Here is a 21,143-nt window from a genome sequence, read left to right as displayed (position 1 = left end):
ACCCGTATTTTTGGGAGTATAAGATGCACCCAGGTTTTGAAGAGGCAATTTTTTAAAAAAGTAAGTAGGTAGATAGAGGGATAGAGAGGGAGAGAAATACAGTAGGTAGGTAGGGAGAGAGAGAGAGCAGTTAGGTAGGTAGGTAAATAAAGGGAGGGGGGGGGAATACAGTAGGTATGTAGGTAGAGAGAGTGTGTAGATAGGTAGGTCGAAGGATAGAGAAAGAGAGAGAGAGAAATACAGTAGATAGGTAGGGAGAGAGAGAGAGAGAAGGTAGTTTGGTAGGTAGAGGTATAGAGAGAGAAAAATAGAGAGAGAGAGAAATACAGTAAATAGTTAGGGGGGGAGAGAGAGAGTAAGCAGGTTGATATATAGGTAGATAGAGGGAGAGAGAGAGGGAGAGAGAGAAATACAGTGGGTAGGTAGGGAGAGAGAGAGTAGGTAGGTAGATGTTTCCAGGTGTATTTATCCATGTGCTGGAGAAGGAAATTACTGACAACCTGTAGCACCTAAAACTTTGTTTCTGCTGGCACAGCACTTGACCAATATAATTCTCATCAACCACTCTAACTAAACAGCTTTCTGAAAGGGGGGGGGGGGGTTGCACTCTGCAAACCTCCCCAAAACAGCCCGTTTAAAAAAAAAAGCATTAATAGCCTGGGGGGGGGGCTTGCAGAGTGCTGGGGGGGGAGCAAAAACGAGCAAAAAACAGCCTGCTTTTTTGTCAAAAAAACTGCACGCATAGCTTTATGGAGGCTTATAGAGTGCTGCTGGGGGCCGGGGGAGGCCCTTTTTTGCTCATTTCTACCCTCCTCAGCCCCCAGGAGCTCTTTGAAAACCTCCATAAGGCTATGTACGGCCGTTTTGGTGAAGGAGGCGGGGCTTCAGGAGGCAAAAAAAAGTGCGTCTTATACTCCGAAAAATACGGTAGCTGTGCAGAAATAAAATATCCAATGTTTTAATTATGCTGAAACAGTTTCATAAAATGTTGCCCTTTCAAACAGACTAAAAGTCAGCAATTTTCTTGGCATGGAACAGTTATTTCCCAAAATAAAGCAAAGACAGATATTCTTCACTTAATGACCCTAATTGGGACCAGAATTTTCATTGCCAAACAATGTAATTATTAGATGAAACATCATGTAACTGCACTTCTTAGAGACAAGAAGTTCTAGCTGTTAGGCCAGGAACATGCAATCACCCTTCTTCTGCCCTGCTGCAAAACTTTTGCTAGACCAATTCTTGAATACAGCTCACCTGCCTGGAACCCACACTACATATTAGACATAAATACAAATGAACAAGTCCAGAGATATTTCACGAGAAGAGTACTCTACTCCCCTGCTCGCAACAGAATACCTTATGCCACCAGACTTGAAACTTTGGGCTTAGGCCCTCTTCGATCCGACCTAAGCATAGTACCTAAAATTATCTGCTACAATGTCCTATCTGTCAATGAATACTTCATTACATTATATATAATTGAATCAGACAAAATACCTATTATATAATCAATCCTTTCACAGAATGAAATAGTCTTAACTTAATATATCTTAAAATAGTATTAATTAGTATATCAACTATTTCTACTGCATTTTACCTTACTTTTCAAAAGCATCCTGAGGAGGAAAACCACAAACCTATATATCAATTCTTGTTCTTGTCCTGTGTTAATTTCAAATATATTAAGAGTACTTTTAACAGTTTCCTTCATATTTTTAAGCAAACTGAATTGTTTTTCTTTGGTTTATTTGCCAGGATGCAATTATGAAAGCAATGAAATCACAAAATACTACTTCAAACATGAATATCAAACAAGAAATCAACCATATGAAATTAAAGGAAAATTTAATTTAAATTTAACTTAAATGGAAATGCGAGAATCTAAGCAGTCGTTAGATTTAATGAGAAAATCCATTAAGAAAATATTACAAATTGTGTATTTTCAGCAAATTTTACCTCTAAATTCTGGCATTCCTGAGCTGAATTAGTAGGTAGGCCAATCCATTTGATTTCTTTCTTTTCCTTAGAAATAATGTTCATGGCCATAAGAACATTTAAGGCATCATAGACCCGTCGCCTTATATTTTTCTGATCATAAGCCTGCTGTAAACATCATAAATTAAAAGTATCAAAATACTTGCAGTTATACTACTTAGTAATATAATTTAGCAGATTAGACAAACAAACATTGCTATCATCAGTTAGTCCAATTGATGATACCAAAGAGAGCAATAAATGGGTATTTTTATTAAGTAAAGAGGGAGTTTTAGTGGGAAGTCTATATAATTCATAAAAAAACTAATTTAGAATACAAATATACTTACTGATTCATTTGGTGAGATGTGAGCATCTGCAGTACTGAATTCTGCAACTAGCTCATCTGCTACCTCATTGTATGAGGTAGTTCCTTTCCTTTGAACCTTCTCACAGACCTTCATAGAGAAGTGTCGTAAACCCTTGCCATTCTTCTCTCCCTTTTTGTTTCGTTTACTATAAAAATATGATTAGTTATTGGTAAACAGCTCCCTAATTCATTTACAGCTTCATACATAAGAGTTACATATTTTATTTTTTAAGCAGGTCCTGAACCACTCACTTCATTTAGTTTCAGTGTATGTGACCAGTTTATTTACACAATCACAACTACAGATAAAAAAGAATCAAAGAAAATAAATTTATTTTATGACTCAAAACACAAAATATAACATATGCTTTTATAGAAAAAGCTATATTCTGAACTAAAAAAGTATTTATCAACATCCTGTACCACAATATACTAGGGCAGGTCTAGGCAACCTTAAACACTCAAAGAGCCATTTGGACCCCTTTCCCACAGAAAACATTGGGAGCCCCAAAACCCTTTTGACATCTAAAATGAAGATAGCACTGCATGCATGCGTGCGTGTGTATATATATATATATATATATATATATATATATATATATATATATATATATATATATATATATATATATATATATATATATATATATATATATATATATATATATATATGGTGTGTGTGTGTGTGTGTGTGTGTGTGTGTGTGTGCGCTGATAAATAAATAAAGGGAGACTAGTATAGATCTATTTCGAGCTATTTAGCTCTCATCAGCTAGCCACACCCTTACTGGGATTTGAACCTGGGCTGTATTACATATTAGCCACTAAGCCACAGGCTCTCCTCCTTTTATTTATTTTTATTTATATATATATAAATATGTATATGTGTGCATATATGTGTGTGTGTGTGTGTGTGTGTGTGTGTGTGTTGTATTTGTGCTAATATAAAATATGGTTTTATATTAGCACAATATAATATGGTTTTCTGCCTGGATGGTTTTCGAAGGACAGAAAGGGGGAGTAGTGAGCTCCCTTCCATATTTGGGCATACCAGGCGTTGTAACACAAATGTATGTATGTATGTATGTATGTATGTATGTATGTATGTATATATGTATATGTATATGATGTATATGTATATGTATATTTACCTTCATGCTAGGTATTTTTGAAGCATATATTTTTGTATTCCTACAAAACTGTAATTCTAGTTTTAATTTAACTGGATGTTACTTACCCAGCAGACCAAGGTGAAGAATCTGCAGTCTGATTCTGTGATACAAAGTGTGTATTGGGAGTATGTGGACTTCCTACTAAAATAGTATTTGGGGCTGATGGTCTTTGTGGTGTACCAATAACCTACAATTAATAGAAAACTATTAGAAATAAATAATTATTCATTATTGTGATGTTATTAACTCCCTTAAAAAAACAATTGCAACTTAAAAATTGGCCAAATTAAATAGGTCCACCTACAGCAGTGCTTCTCAATTATTTTCTGTCATGCCCCCCCTAGGAAGAAGAAAACATTTCGCGCCCCCCGCGCGACTGTAAATAGTATCATTTGTCTATAAAAATGTTATAAGTACACCTCTGCATAACACTGTATCCTTATTAACGTATAAGAGAATAAAAAAAGAAAGAAATGTGGATCAATTTACAACAAAGAATAGCTTTATTAACTGTAGCAGAAAAGAGAGAGAGAGAGAGAGAGATTATATCTCTCTGAATAAATATTCAGAAGAATCTATCCACTATAGATGATTGCTCTTTGCAGAATTACTATAGCTTTGTGTCCAAGCGTAGTTAGTTTAGCACTGTTTTGATAAGGCCTAAAAAGTGGAACTTGAATACGCTTAGGATTGTAGATATAAAACAAAGGGAAAAGAATGAACTTTCAGTTTTGTTCAAATAGTTACATATGCTCTGATAGAAAGACATTACCACTTTCAAGGACAAAGTTCTCTGGCTTCCAAACTCCAAAACTCGGCTGCTGAGTCTTCCAGCAGCGGTGGCTCTAGGAGGGTGCTTTATGGTTGTGGGCTGGCTGCTGGAAGACTCTCTGTCTGGAAGACTCTATATCCAAAAGACTCTCTGTCCAGCAGCCAGCCCACAACCATACAGCGCACTCCTAGAGCAGCCACTGCTGGAAGACTCAGCAGCCGAGTTTTGAAGTTTGGAAGGCGGAGAAGAAGTTATGCTCGTGAGCGTGGTCACCTCATGGCAGCTTCGCTCCTGACAGTCAAACGAGGTCGAACAAGCCCCCCTTTACGGAGCCTCGCACCCCCCCTGGGGGGGCACGCCCCACTATTTGAGAAACACTGACCTACAGGAACACAATCTTAAAATATCAATATTGTAACTCATTATTACATTAATAACAAAAATCCCCACTCAGTCTCCTCTGCAATACAAAATGTTACTTTAAGTATACCTCCATTACTTTGGTACAGATCAGGTTTTTAATTAGAGATTCTGAGATACCAGAAAAAATTGTCAAATCCTTTAAAACAAAAAAACCTACTATTTTGATATTTATTTTCAGTAAACAGTTTGATATGCAGATGCTGTGAACTGAGTGGAATAATTATAGAGATGTCTATATTGCTTAGATCAGGGGTGTCAAACTTGAGGCCCGTGGACCAGATGCGTCACGTGCTGGCCCTGCCCACACCCGGCTTAGCGAAAGTCCCGATATGTCACATGGTGCTGCTGTGTTCATACCTAGAATGTCAATAGATCTCAATTTATTGCATACAACAAAATATTTTAAAATTTTAAAATTTATTGGGCTCCATTACATTTAATGTAGGGAAGGACTGTCAAAAAAGGCATTTTGTTGGAGATGCAATAAGGACGTTTCTTTAAAACATATTATGGCTAAAGGTCCAAGATTGCACCATTGGAAAGATAAAATATACCGTATGTCTCCATTTACTTAATGGATTGAAGATCTGAATACACTTACACCTATGAGGAGATATAGCCATAGACTTTGTATGAATAAGTCTAATGAAAAATGGGATTCATTTGTACAAAATACAGTATGCTAAAAAAGCATGATAGTTCTGTTTTAGAAATATATATTTCTGTAATGTTTGCACTAGATACATATAGAATTCTGATTGTATACTGTAGCAACCTATTATATTTTTGTATTTTTTTTTACTTTGTTAAGCAATAAAGTATTGTTTAATAGTGTGTAACTTTGTGTTTTGTTCCTTTTTGTTATTTAAAGCTATAAGTTTAAAAAAAAACAAAAATATCAATGTGAGAAAGGTGGTTTATTTCCTACTTTCAGATCTGTACCCTGCTGTTACTTTATAGCAATAGCACTTAGACTTACATACCGCTTCATAGTACTTTGACAGCCCTCTCTTAAGCGGTTTACAGAGTAAGCATATTGCTCCCAACAATCTGGGTCCTCATTTTATCTCTTTTGTTTTGTCATCTTTGGTTGTCTTTTAAATCAGCAAACGTATAGGATGATTTTATTCCTTTCATTATATATGAGCCTGTTTTTATGTGCTGTCTTTTTAACACTATAGCTACTTTGCTTGTCATCAGTGGTTAATAAATACAATTTCAGATATTAGCTTAAGTAATCAGTCATGTATCTACAGTACAACATACTATGAAAAAAACTAGGATTATACTATAATCCAGTGGTTCCCAAACTTTTTCAGTCCACCGCCCACTTGGTGCTACAAACTGATCCTCAGTGCCCTCCACCCAGTGGTGGAATTCAATTTTGTTTACTACCGGTTCTGTGGGCGTGGCTTGGTGGGCGTGGCTGGAGGGTCATGTGACTGGGTGATTTGCACGATGGATGGTAGGAACAGTAAAATTCAAAACTGTAACAATTAATTGCACATTTATTCAAAATCCACATGTGCGCACACTCACAACCAGCGAACCGGTTGTTAAAGGTAAGTGAAGCCCACCTCTGATCAATAAGGAATGCAAGAGGTGTCTGTCTTGTGAACACTGGAGAGATGTGCCAGTGCCTCCCAACACTGGAGAGATGTGCCACTTCCCAAATTCATTTTTGTTCCCCACAATAGGTTGCTGATCTCAAAATAACGGATAATAAGCAATACTAATTTGCACTTTGTAGCTATGGTTGAAATAATATGGACATGAGGAAAATGCCATTTTATAGCTAGTACAACTAATGATTAAAGATATTTCACTCATTACTGGGAATGAGATCAGGGTAATGACAGTTCATTTGGGGGGGGGGGAGACACAAGGATGTAGTCGGGACATGATGTTAAACTGCACTGTAAGCTACTTTTGATAGGTGTGTCAATGCTTGAGAACCACTTGTCTCAATTCCACAAACTATTCTGAACAAAATATGCCTCCGTCTTTCAGCAGATCAGCCAGCCAGCTAATGTTATAAAAATTATTACTAATTTAAAACACATTTTCTGGAGTATTTCCAGCAGTGGGCAAGATTAAGATTGTTTATTAATCCAGACGATTTAAAAAAGAATCCTATTAACAATACTAATACTATAGAAAAAAACGTGCATCTATGAAGTAGCTGCAAAATCACGCCCTGCCCCAGCATGAAAGGATTACAATCGACAACCTCTTTTGTATGCTGTTCAATCCTTATTTACATAAGAAAGTAGCTCAAGTGGCGTAGACGCTCTTCCCCTTAGAATCACATTCCAAAATTTCAGCTTCCCCTGCAATTTTTTAAGGAGGCACCAGCTCAGTTTCTACACAGCATGACAGACCGGCGGCTCCATGCACTCATGTCGGGTGGGACAGGACCTTAGGCTCTTGTGAAGCTGTTCATCCACGCGCCCATTCGTTAAATAACAGCGGGCCGTGGAGAAGGGAGGGATCAAAGACCGGCGAAAAGCGGGAAAACAACTCCATCGCTATGTTTGGGGGTTCACGGCTGCTGCCCCCCCGCAGCTTGAGGAGCAGTTTTAACCGCCAGTCTCGCGCAACGAATAAGAACCCAGCCCTTCCACCTGTTGAAGGCCCGTGCGAGACCCGAGCCTTCCCAAAGGCATGGCGTTGCCAGTTCCTGGTGAGGCGAGACTGAGCTGCCACCTCCACAAGCCGCGCCGGGAAGGACTCTCACTTTCAGTCCCATCGCATTCTTTTCCGCGCCTGCCGCTAAGCTAGGCAAGTCGAGAGTACAGTACAGAACACCTCCAGCACTCCTCTGCCACCTCCCTTGCCTTCTAGCGCCCCCCTTGCTGCCCCCGCCTCTTAGCGCCCCCTGCCAACCCCTTGCCTCTTAGCGTCCCCCTAAGTCATCCCCCCCAGGAGGCGGTACCGCCCACTTTGGGAACTACTGCTATAATCTATAGTATACTATAGTATATATTATCTATACTATAATCTTAGTATAAACAGGAGAATAGATTTTACTATACCAACTTAATTGTATGTTCAGGCATAAATAAAATAAACCAGAATTAACTGGAAGGGCATTATTTTTGCCTTTACAACGCAAATGCTTTTTTCTACAATTTTGGAATAAATATCCTTATGTCTCACATGCCTAACACTTTTCCTATAAGCAGGTGTGTGCATGTATATGTATTAAAAATTACCATTACAATTTGATTAGATTTCTCTGACAGGCCTCTTACCACTTGTTGTGCAATGTTGACATTCGACGGGCCAAATGTTTTCGGCAAAAGTTGTTTACCAAGTGTTGAGGGATGAACAGCTACTAATGAAACAACACCTAAATGTCATATAAAAAATTAAAAAAGAATTAACAATTGACAATGCATGTATCTTCCTACCTTAACACTGAATAAAATACAAGTACAATACAAACAGATTCAAGATATGCTTTTAATATTGATCGTTTCAGACTTTGTTCCAATATATACTTCCATATATACTTCCATGTTCAACAGCTTTATATTTTTGATGCTTGCAGGGATTTATTTATTCTGTAAAAGCCTAGGACAAGATATGTAAACCAATGTTATGTGAATGGATAATTATATACATAACAAGGTTTTCCTCTTACTTGTCCTGTCCTTGCAACCTTTTAAAGTTTTTCAACTATTCCGGAAAGTTAGAGAACTATCCATAGTAGATTCTGAACACCTGGGAAATGGGATCATCAGCCACTACATTTTTGAAAGCTTCTGCCCAGGAAATATGAAATTAAGAGTTCACCTCAAATACTTAAGATCAAACTGATAAAACTATTACTTCACTCCTTGAAATCAGAAAGTTAACACTTAAAAAATCTCTAAATAACCAACACAAACATCCAACTTTGCTTCAACTTAATACTAAGTTTGAATGAGAATGGGTAAGAATCTCTATATTTACAATTTAGCAAATTTTCAATTTTGCTAAGACTTCAATGTTAAAACATTCCAATCCTACTAAAGAAAGTTGCACTTTACTGTATTTTTCAATTTAACTTGGAAGTTTGAATTTTGAGCATCCAATGTATATGCACAAATACTGCCACCTTGTGGTTAAAAACTTTTTAAAAATTAAGTATCTGATCAAATCCCTTAAAAAAAATTAACCAATTCACTTAGCAAAATATCAAACACCTCCAATTTAGGCATTGAGGAATAGGGAATGAAAAAGATCATAATTTTAGGTATAACCTGAATTATAATCTGTTATGTTCAAAGATAAAGAATATGAAAATCTTCATCAAATAATATGAAAAAACATTATCTCCTCTATGTAATCTACGAGTTATTAATAACTAGGAAGTGACATGCTGACATTAACTTTGCATCATTTGCAGTAACTCTCGTTTAATTAAACATTTGTGAGCCCATTGTTTAATAACATTTAACTAAAACATTTGTAAACAGTGATTAAAAAACATGTGGGGCAAAAAACCTTTACTTAATATTCACACTTTTAAGCAGAATTCTTATAACATGTATTTTTCCTAGTAACATTTATTCAAAATTCAGTTATAAAAGTACATATGTCACTGTCAACATAAATTTTAACAAATAGCTCAAATGCTACTGATATATGGTATGCACATATTCAATTTAGGGAATAAATGTAACTTTTCAAGGAAATGCTGAATTTCAGTGGAAAACAATGAAAAACTATTTTTATTATATCAAACAGTGCAGGATTCCCTTATTCATGAAAATATCCACCTATTTGAATATTAAAATCTTATATATTTTTTGATTTGTCCTTCACTTTTAACTTTCCAATTCTAGATGAACTCAATGCATTTCTCTCCCCCTTCAAAAGAATTATTAATTGCAGGTAGTCCTCAACTTATAATCACAACTGAGTCCAAAATTTATGTTCCTAAGTGTGAAATTTGTTAAATGCGTTTTGCCCCATTTTAGGACTTTTCTTGCCATATTTGCTAAGTGAATCACTGCAGTTGTTAAATTAGTAACACTGTTGTTAAATGAATCTAGTTTCCCCACTGACTTTGCTTGTCAGATCACAAAAGTTGATGACATGAACCCGAGACACTGTCACCGTCATAAATGTGAGTCAGTTGACAACATCCAAATGTAAATCACATGACCATGGGGATGCTGCAATGGTCATAGGTGTGAAAAATGGTCATACGTCACTTTTTTCAGTGCCATTGTATCTCTGGTCATTTAGCGAACTGTTGTTAAGTTGAGGACTACCTGTGTTGGGGATTAGTCCAGCTTTGTGCATTTTTCTGTAAAAAAAAAAAGGGGGCTGCTTCTCTCCTCAAGTAGCCTTTGAATTTAACAGAAAGGCTCAGACATATACAGTGTCAATTCTTAAACACAAATGACCCCAAAAAATTTACCTTTTCCTGGACTAAGATTTTGATCTATAAAAACCTTTAACTCTCCATTAGCTTCAATGAGACCAGCCTATGAAAGAAAAAAATAACCCATGAAGAATAATCTATAAACAAATTATATTCCGCTATCAATTTTCATGATTGATAATTTTATGGCCTTGAATAAATCTTTACTCTTTTGGCTTTAACACATATTTTTAAAGACAGAAATATATTGTCCATTTACATATAGCCATAAAAAATAAATACAAAAAACTGTCTTACGTATATTAACTGAACCATTTTGGAAAGAATAATATGATGTTAATTAGTTCAACAAAGTATCTTTCAGCATAGAATCAATATCCTAAATTAAACTACACTGTTGAAACTAAGAGAGGTGATTGCAGAACTGTTCTTGCAATCTTTGATAAGTGGAAAACAAGTAAGCATTCCCAGAAGATAGAAGAGAGAGTAAATGTTATTTATTCCCATATTCAAAAAGAGGAAGGATTCTGGAACATGCAAACTTGTCTGAATCTGTACCAGGGCAAACATCTAACAGCATGCTTATGAATACTTGGCTAAACTTGCTACAAATATGTAAAATATCGGGCAGATCAGTAGTTCTCAATTTTTTTTTCAAACCATGAAATTAGTTGATTAAAAAAAATCCTGCAACCCCTAATGAACAAAGCTCTGATGATACAAAATAGTTGTGTTTGAATGTATTGGGGGGGGAGACGAGACGAGACAGAGAGCTTAATCTTTGGTCACTCCATCAAGAATTCTGCAGAACAGTTTAAAAAATTCTGGCCCAGCTGGTACTTTTTTTGATGGACTCACTGTTGATTTTAATGAGTATTTGTTAATGGCTCCACTTCAGTTTGTAGGGATGGACTGTATAGTGCTGAACTTGAAGTCTGAACTTGAAGTCTGCAAGTGTCATAAAGGCAGGGCAGGTGACAGCTAATACTTTTAAGATTCAAAATATTTAGACAGGTTTGAGCCATGTTTTGATTTTTTTACTATGAAATTAAGAGAAAGAAATGTACATTTCTTATACCAGAAGGGAAAAATAAAAGTTTAGCATGGAGGAGATCTGGCTTGGCAGTAGTACATGGAAAAGGTTTTGAACCAGCAGTATGACGCAGCTGCTAAAAACACTAAAATGCTATTTTGGGATGCGTTGGTAGGAACATAGAATGCAGGCCATAGGAAATTTATTTATTGAAGTTTTCATAAAAAAATAAGAAACAAGCAGAAGAAAAAAATTAATTGATGCAGAAATATATCTATAACTGGACAAAGAAATAAATGAGATTATACTGTTAGTGTTCAGTAATTTTTGATTAGAAATTAACCATAATAAAATTAAATTACATTTAAGTAGATTATTGTTTTAAGAAAGTTTAAATCTCTGAATTAAAAGCAAATATCTTCATTATTTGTTGTATAGAGTATGTTTAAATTCAGTAAGTCTTAAAATATCAGGATTGTTATATCAAATAGGAATTTGTTATATCAAATTCCTGCCCCAAGCAGGGGGATGGACTAGATGACCTCTAAAGAGTCTTCCAACTATGATTTACCAGTCTAACAACTACTCTGTCCATGTAATGAACAGATTTTGGTATATTTCTCCTCAAATATAATGAAATTTTTTTTTAAAGTTTGCAATGAAATTTCAGAGAATACTTTTTAAAAATAAAAAGCATTAAAGATCCTACTTTTCCTCCAAAATATATTTGTGAAACAGATTTGCAACTCACTACAAAAAACATCAAATATTGAAATAAGCTAGTATTATGCCAACAAATCTCACTGCAGATACTGTTAAAATATGCCATCATACGTCAGCTCATATATCCCATTATTAAAATAAGATTAAAAGAAAGGAAAACTATATGTCCTGTTATAACATGTTTCATTTCCTAATTTGTTTAAATCAGTGTTTCTAATTTTAAAAGTTTGGTGTACTGTCTTATTGCAAAGATTTAAAATTGTTGTAGTAGAGTTTTTGATTCTCTAGAATAACTTTCCAGGAATATATAAAGCTATGGTATTATGTTGCTGGATAAGGTAATGTTTAAATCAAATACATTTCCCACCAGATAGTCCAGAAAGATACCAAGATTATTACTACTGCATGCTATGTATCTGTAACAATATAAAGGTCATCCCTTAATGGCATATCCAAGCAAGTTCAGGTAGAATGATGGTAACTAACATGTAGAAATAAATAAAACCATAAAATAATTAAAATGCTGAGGGGGAAAGTTATTAGGCAGTCCCATCAAAACCAAAAGAAAACCTAGTTTTAGTTGAACAGATTCTCAACAATCATTGTTGTTTCACTGCTAAAGCTGTAATCCAAAATGAATCTATTTAAAATAGAATTCATTGGGATCTTTATTTTGTTAATCAAGTTCAAAATAAGCTTCATATGTTTTAGGACTTAATACCTGAGCTCAAGAAAGGTGGACCTGAATTTCTTGCCTCATCTTGAAATCTGAAGCTACAATGCTCCAAAAGCTCCACTCTACTCCAAAAATAACAATGAAAGCAAGTCAATATTTTTTCTATATTTTGCGTTATAAAGCACAATTTAAACTTTCTCACCTGTCAAGAAAACTAATCTATTTAAGACTGAGTACAATTTCTCATTAGCAGGAGAAAAGTGTTTTTTCCACAACATTTCTTAACAACAAAGTTCGCTGTGACTACTCACTTACAATAAAAGAACTAGGTTAGTATAGTATAACCTAGTATAAGTATCATCTTTATTGTCATTGTACTTAAATACAACGAAATTGGTTAGAAATTCTTTATTATAATTAAAAGCATACATTTTACTATTGTAATTATTGAAAAATAGTACACCAGATAATAAATAAGGAACTTTATTCTGACTTGGAGAAAGTTAATATTTAATACCTTTTGAGTAAAATTTCAGATATGTCCTATCCAACTGGGCCATTTTACAATTAAAACTCCACAGATAGGGGTAGAATCACAGGGACTATATAAATAATTGCATTGAAGTATTTCTTTAAGATAAGAATTAAAAATGAAGAAATTGAAAGTTTTATAAATATAAACATGAATTTGTAAAAGTAGTTTCCATCAACTCATATGTTTTATCCACAGCCAACCATTGCCTTTCTAGAGAAAGTTAAGCAACGTCAGACAAATTACCCATTAAGTACTAGGATGGGAATCCATCAGGAAGCATCAGGATTATAGTGTGTTAAAAAGTGTGTTAAAAAGTTTATAGTGTTCTTAAAAAACATTTAAGAAGGTAAACTACTGTTGTATCTTATATGCACAATGCGGATGATTAAAAATACGTCTCACATCAGTGTGTATCACATTTTAAAATTGTATCAAATGATTGTGAAATATAATTTAATGCAACACCACATTCATATATTTTTTATAGTGTGTTTTATTTGGGATCAAATAGCTTTGCTGAATAATCCAACAAATTTTAAAATACCCTCCATTATACACATGTGATAACAAAGTCTACTTATTTTGGGTTACTTGATTGGATTTGCTATCACACTTTAACGCAGAATACAAATTATTGCTGAGCACTACACCAAAGTCCAATATAATACTGAGACTTATCTTCCACCTTAACTAGAAACAAATTGCAGTTAATATTTATATCAGAACTTATCAAAGATGGTTTAATCAAGTCATTCATATGACTTTAGAACATCAAATCTGAAGATGTGATTTTGATTTGGAATCTTCAAATTATTCTCTGACAAACTACTTGTGTACAAAATAATTTTTATTTTATTTTGAATTAGCCTAATCTTTCTTTTGTTTTCACGATTACTTTCTGAATAGAGTATGCAAGCAGTCCATAGGCCACATATTTTTAAGCAGTTAAATTTTTAGGTTCATAGCTGTTTTATCAAAATGAATAGTTCAAAACAATTATACTTGAAAAATACCAAATGTAATCTCCATTGCCGATTTAATCAAAATTAATTTGATTAACTAATAAAATCAAAATGAAGTTCCAAACTATTTCCAACTAACTCATCTTTCTAGTTTTCCTTTACAAAACACACAAAGTAAAAATGATTTAAAGAGAGTTTGAATTTCCTAGATTACTTTCAGCTACATACAATGCAGATGTATGAAAGAAGCAGACAACATGTTATGGAAATCAATGCTTTCGCAGAAGACACAGAATCCTTTCTTACAAGGTCATATGGTAGACAGACACTTAAATGCAAAGGGAAATGTTAGCTTTAAGCATTTAATATGTAACAGATATTCTTTTTCAGTTTTATAGTTCTTTCTAAAGAAATCTTAGATTCCTTTCCTGGAAAAATACATCATCTTTTAATGTTATTAAATTAGGTCTGTTGATTTTGAAATCAAAGTTTATGTGAATTGTTGCATTTTGTTTAGCAGAGAATGACGTATTTTGAAACTGATTATCAGGTCTGTAAAATATAAAGAAATTATCTTTTTAAAGAGTATGTCCAAAGGCTCTTAACAAGGTAAACATTACTGAAAAAAAATAAACAAGATTTATTTTATTATGATGTGTAAAATATTCAAAAGGTTCAAGTGTTTCCAACTCAGAACATAGTGCTCCTAAATTCTGCCTCAAATTCAAGACAAAACCAGATAGATCATTCCACATGGTTTTGTGTGACCAGTATCACAGTATTGACTTAAAAAACAAATTCTCCAAACCATGCTGACTTGGAGAGTAATCCTAATAACCACTAACTTGAAGGAGAGGGAAATTTAGATTCTTAGTTAAGGACATGTTTATTAAGAACATTCTGGATAATAAAATATTGTTATCTGTTTTTTAGAAAAATGTTTATTTCTAGAAAGAACTAAATGTGTATTCTACATATAGATTACAATGGTCTTAAGTGTGAAAAATGATCATGTCACTTTTTTCAATGCCTTTGTAACTTCAGCCGGTCATTAAATGAACTGCTGTAGGTCAAGGTAGCACTGTTATATTATTGAGCTTTTAGGTTGCCATATACAAAACAAGCCCACTCTGCAAGAATGTGCATAAAGTAATAGCAATAGAAAGGTGTTACTTTCTGGTACTAATCTTTGCTGATATTATGAAGTTAACATGTTTTGAGTTTGAAAGTGTTTACTGAAATATTCCAACTATTGTAGAAGTGTTCCAAGTTTGAAACAGTACTGGAATATGTTTGGTAATGTCAGAACAATTGTTTCAAACCCTGATCTGGACAGTTTGAACTTGAAAATGAATCACAAGGTCATTGGACAGCACAGGTTAAACACATTTAATTTAAAAAGGCAATATGATTTTTGATATTGAATGGTTTAAGTCATATATTCAAGATATTTTAGAAACATTTTCAGGATCCCAGGACACAAAATCATCTCAGGCTTATTCAAAGCTCACATTCCTACTTCAGATCCTCCACTACATGAAGTCTGCAACATTCTATTTATTATTTTAGCAAGCGAACAATGTGAACATTTATTTCTCATCCTATGAAGAAATAGATCATCTTTATGTAGCAGTCAAATTATGTATGCTTACACCAACCCTTAGCATGTTCAAACATAGTTGTATGCTTTGTTTAAAGATAATTATTAAAGTCTTCCATAAATCAGACTTCATTTATGAAATTAATGGACATCATCTGGCAACAATAGCAAAAAGATATGTATATCATTGCCTTGTTCTGAGTTTTAATGGAATATATATACAATTATTGTTTAAGCTCCTATTTAATCTTCCATGCATATTAAAGGTTAATTTTTTACTTGTATCTAATCTGTAATAATGAAGTAGTAACTATAGGCTGTTGGATGCAATTGATTTGGTTAATATTTAGTATATGCAACAGGTTGCAAATCAAACTGTTATGGTAACTGATGCCTATGAAAGTTTGTTCAGAAATACAGTTTGAAATAAAAGAAGACTTAAAATAAAGAATAGTTTAAAATGGTTTGATTTAAATATAAGTTTAAATTGTTTGAGTTAAATATAAAGTTGTGGATTGCTAAAAATGACTCTACTTCTTGAGCTTCATAAGTAAACCATTCAAACAAACAACTGACCAATCAATGCCTTGGTAAATCAGAAACCTATTTTTGGAGGGAATGGAAGCTTGATGGATCACAAGATTTAGAAACATAATGTATCAAATGGTTATCCAACCAATTAAATTTCTGCTTATAGGAACATATGTGTGGATTAAAATGAACTAATTGTTCCTAACTGAGGAAAGTTATAATTAAGAAACAGCGATGTAAAACTTCAAGCAAAATTTCTCTGATTATTTGAGTAATAAAAATGTAATTAAAGCTAATACTATTTAAACACATTCAGGCACAATAAGGTTATATTAGCAGTTTAAAAATATACCCATAGATCTTTAGGTAATGATTACAAAATATTATATCTATGATACAAATAATCATGAAACAAAATCAAGCACCAGATGAGCCATCTGTAAGTTTCAAATTGAAAGCTTCTTGCAATATTAAAAATTATCAACAGATGAAAACAAATCATTAGGAAACCTATCATATGATCCACAGAGATAGCAAAATAACATTCTAAAGGAGTCAAGTTTTTGAAAATTACAAAGGTAGGCAAAATGTAATGCTTTTCCTAAAAATAGGCAGAACTACTGGCGATCCAAATAAAATTGCTTCAGATCAAGTGTTAATAACTGGTTCTTTCTAAAGTAAAAAGAATAAAAATGTACTTATAATGGGTAATAGTAAGATAAATAGCTTTGCACTGGTATTTTATTTTGATAAATATGGCATATTTTGACATTGTTAAAACCACAGCAGCTATCTAATAAGCGACTGTATGGTATGATTTGTCTTGTTTGTAGATGATGGAGTTTGTGATATACTAAAGGTAGTTTAGCTATGCTGAAGGGGGGTGCAACTATACATTCTTGGAATATGGTAATAGTTCTACTGATATGGCTATTATCCAATAAAATATATCCGCTTCCTTCAACTCCTATAAGAGGCCATTTTAGCATCAGTAGTAAATTCTATTATCCATTAATCCTAGAAATAAGTCTCTAGAATTATTTACAAATATACTTACATCTTTTGCCATGTTACCAAGTCCAAAAACAAAATGTTTATTTCTGATCACCACGGAAAGAGTAGAAACAGTTGTACTATATTCTGAAAAAGAAAAGAATATATTTAAGTGTAAACTCTCACACATTTCATATTGAATACCAATAGTGCTCAGACATTGTTAATCACCCAGCTTGGATGTAAAATAAGTTAAGATTTGCAAAAGCTCTCCCTCCCATATGGGACAGTTTAGTCCTCAAGGAATTTAAGTTTCTTTCTTATGAGAAAAACTAAACCGAGAAACACGGTGGGTGGTGTGAACAAGATAAGGTCTTATCCAACCATGCACCGAGTTTCTGAGAATAATCATGCCTCATAAACAAAGATATGCACAACCTAAGCGGGTAATGCCTGCCCCCATTCCCTGCATTACAATTGCTAGGCCTCGGGGCCCAACCCCCAATGCACTCTTTCCCAATCCCAAACAAAACGCACGCCGCTTCCTCTGTGCAAATAGCCAAGCAGGCCGAGGCAATTTATGTAATGTTTCCACGAGGAGGAGGGGGAGAGGGCCCTCAGCCCCGGTAGAAATCAAGCAAGCAGCAGCAGCATCTGTGCTTCCAGAGAACAAGTCTCTTCAGCCCCCGCCTCCTGCACCTACCCGCCCCCTCTCCAGGGCCTCAGAAGCCCGGCCAGAGCCCTGGCCGCCACACCAACTGCCTCCTGGAGGGAGAGAAACGGCGGGCCACCCAGGCACGACCACTCTCCTCGTTCTTGTGTCACCGGCCGAGGAGGGAAGGGTCGGCGGACTAAAGAGGGCGAAGGGGAGAGGAGAAGAGGGTCTCTCCCTCATGTTAAACCATCCCGCCTAAATGCTCCGCCACAGAAAGCAGCAGAGGCGATAAGCGGCTGCCGCTTCCTCCTTGCCTGCCACCTGTCCTCGCGACGCCAACCCCCCCCCCCCGGTACCTGAAGCGCGGGCGAGGAGTAGCCGAGAGCCAACTCCATCCCCCACCCGAGCAATTCCCCCACCCACAGCGCCGCCGCCGCCGCCGCGCTCTCACAGGAGCCAGAGATGCCAACTGCACATGTGCAATGCGCGGGCCTCCTAAAAACCCCTCGGAGGGGGCGGGAGACCCAGCGGGCGCCCTCGCCGGCAGCAGGAGCCGTGTTTGGAGGGACGCTTCAAACACCCGCCACCCCAACTCACCCACCCCTCGTTGCACCAGTCGCCCAAGTGAGAACGCAAACTATCCCGCAGGAATGACAAAGCGGGAGGAAGGCAACGCATTTTGTTTTTAATTTTAAAAAAAATCGCAGCGTTGCCATCCAACTCCCCGGGTTCGGTGGCCGGAGGGAGACCTTCCTTAGACAAGGGCCTGGGTGGAGTGGGGGGTGGGTGAAGGGTGGACGGCCGACCCGCTTTAGCAGCACGCAGTCGCAAGTCTTTCTTAACTGCCTTGCAGCCCTGGAGGGTGCAGCCTCTGCACGTTGGCTCGGGAGCAAGGATCCTCGGCGACTGTTGCACGCCAACTCCTCGTGCAAAAGGATCGATCGAAGGAAGGGAGGGATCTGCTGCCTAAACCTGAACGCGCCGACTCCGGAGTAAATGCCCCTTAAAACCAGTCGGTCTTATTTCCATCCCGCTCGGCTCCAATTAGAACCCAGAGTTCCCCATTCGATGCGGACTTCCAAGGAAGTGAGCCTTGCCAGGCGAGGCGGCGGGGAGCTGCTTTCCGCGACGCGTGAACGGAATGCGGCGACAGAGCCGACCGTCGCTTCTCTGCGAAGAAGCGCTTTCACCCCCTTGCCCTGCCAAGTCGCGGTTCTCCTTCCTGGCCCCGAGGCTCCGCCGAGTGCGGCGGCGGGCTGTCGTCCTTGACGGCCCCGTAGCTGCTTCTCACACCTGTTCGCGCTTCCTGCATAGGAGGCGGACGACGACGACCGAGGGGCGCCGCTGCCCCCTCCCCTCCCCCGCTTCCTCTCCCGCCGCGATCCCGCAAGGATGAGTTTCTTGGCGGTTGGCAGGAAGAAGGGAAGAAAAAATTGAAACTTACACTTTCGTGCGTCCCTCCGGCGTGACGCTGCGCGCTGCAGCTGACGTCACGGAGGGAAAAACGTGCCCCACATAGACAAACGCGAGGAGCTCGTTACGCCCTCCCCCGTCTCCTCACGCCAGACGTTTCTTTAGCCAAGCCTACCGGGGCGGTGCAGAAAAAAACCGCGCGCATGCGTCAGGTTTTCGCGCCTTCGGGATTCCAACACGCCTCTTTGCTCCCGGAGACCAAATGCGCTAGAGCGGTTGCTGTTGGCTTCGGAATCCGCCAGCTGCTGGCCCCCACCCCGCCGAAAGCCCCGCCCTCGCGAAATGGAAGGCTCTGCCGGGGGGAGGGCTGCCCCGCCCACTGGAGGGAGCGTGAAGGATCAGGGCCGCTGCAATGACGTTTAACCCCCGCCCCCACCCTCCGCCTACCCTCTTTGCAGACGGGAGCGGAGCGGCTTCAGCTCATTGGCAAAAGTAGGTTATCGGCGGCCTCCTGAAATTCGTAAATATTCCCAGAGCCAAAGAAGTAGCTGCCGAAATGAAGTCGAACGTGCTTATTGTATTGCATGGTTCTGATGTTGCTATCGAGTTTATAGCGAGATGGAAGAGATGGACCTATTAGATACATTAGCGGTGGTTCTCCAGAAGCAACCATTCATGATCTTTTGTGGACGAGCCGATTCCAAAGTAAGAAGACGCACAAAGCCATTTAGGGAAGAGAGAGATGGTGCTAATTCAGGAGGGAGACCTTGCACGTTTAAAATATCCCCTGCTCATATGTATCATTTACGGTAATTATTTGTTCATTCCGTATGTAAACTCGCTCATCTTTAAATGGAGATGAGGAATGGGCTTTTTGAATTAACATGCTATCTCTTAAAATGTCCTTATCTATATTTGCACAATCGGCTTGCTCACATTTCTTAAGGAACTGATTTAGCAAAAGATAGTTCAACCAAAGGAAGGTTGATAAACAAGGTCACAGCTTAATTTGTTCCTGCCCAACCTATTCATATTATTGTAAAGGCAGTTTCTTTGCCCTATTTGAATCTGAGGATTTTGAGAATGTTACATAGTTTTAAAACAATCGTTCTTCTTTGCCCCCGATCAGAAAAGCATGCAAAAATATTAATATTTAAAATAGAAGAGTATTTGACTCCAGATAATACTCTGTGCATGCTAGCCACTGAATTCTTGAATAGGAATGTTACAACAGAAATGTTCTGTCCAAGTTTTAAGTTAGAGAAAAGGTAATACAGGTGATACTCAATTTAAAACAGTTCATTTAGTGACCAAAGTTACAAAGGTACTGAAGAATGTGACTTATGACTTTTTCAGTTATAACCTTTGCAGCATCCCCATGGTCGTGATCAAAGTTCAGATGCTTAGCAACTGGTTCATATTTATGACCGTTGTGTCGCAAGGTCATGTGGTCACCTTTTGTGACCTCACAAGAAACAATAGGAAAGCCAGAATCACTTAACAACCAGATGACTAACTTATCAACTGTGGTGATTCAGTTAACAACTATGGCAAGACAGGTGGTAAAATGGGGCAAAATTCACTTAACAAATGTCTCACTTAACAAAAATGTTGGGCTCAATTGTCATAAGTCAAGGACTACCTGTAGTTTAATGGCTGTTCACTGTTATGAGGGTGATGAAAAAATAACTATAAATAACCTTTGCATTTACAAGCTTCACTAATCTGGAAAGCTCAGTAAAATCTTAAACACAGTTGCAGTTTCACTTAGTGACTGTTTAATGACTGAGTTGCCAGTCCAGATTGTTTGCTAAACAAGAACTACCTGTATTCTCCAGGTTTTTCACTTCCAATGTTATGTCCAGAAATAATATTTCAGTTTGCAATTTTTACAGATACTTTCTGTAACTTTAGAAAGTAATATTCAATCTA

General features: G+C 36.9%; 1 protein-coding gene across 7 annotated transcripts in view; it reads right to left on the bottom strand.

The window, feature by feature from the left end:
* Positions 1-19,383, bottom strand: part of TFDP1 (transcription factor Dp-1) — a 31,261-nt gene extending 11,878 nt beyond the window's left edge. For 2 of the 7 annotated variants that reach the window (XM_081946269.1, XM_081946270.1), the window contains exons 1-7: positions 19,092-19,204; positions 17,208-17,290; positions 10,127-10,193; positions 7,968-8,065; positions 3,584-3,705; positions 2,328-2,493; positions 1,960-2,106 (exon numbers count right to left, since the gene is read on the bottom strand). In XM_081946269.1, the coding sequence (XP_081802395.1) occupies positions 1,960-2,106; positions 2,328-2,493; positions 3,584-3,705; positions 7,968-8,065; positions 10,127-10,193; positions 17,208-17,290; positions 19,092-19,110 (702 nt within the window). In that variant the 5' untranslated portion in view covers positions 19,111-19,204. Of the gene's footprint in view, positions 1-1,959; positions 2,107-2,327; positions 2,494-3,583; positions 3,706-7,967; positions 8,066-10,126; positions 10,194-17,207; positions 17,291-17,581; positions 17,622-17,680; positions 17,818-18,154; positions 18,209-18,641; positions 19,061-19,091; positions 19,205-19,242 lie in introns of those variants that run through there. The other 5 variants (XM_081946271.1, XM_081946273.1, XM_081946272.1 and 2 more) reach the window with 5 other exon arrangements.
* Between the last annotated feature and the right edge of the window lie 1,760 nt (positions 19,384-21,143).

The sequence above is a fragment of the Natrix helvetica genome (genome assembly GCF_964273705.1).
Source record: "Natrix helvetica genome assembly, chromosome: 3".
NCBI classification, from domain to species: Eukaryota; Metazoa; Chordata; class Lepidosauria; order Squamata; family Natricidae; genus Natrix; species Natrix helvetica.
Note: the sequence above shows the minus strand (reverse complement) of the source record. Positions and strands in the feature narration are given on the sequence as shown.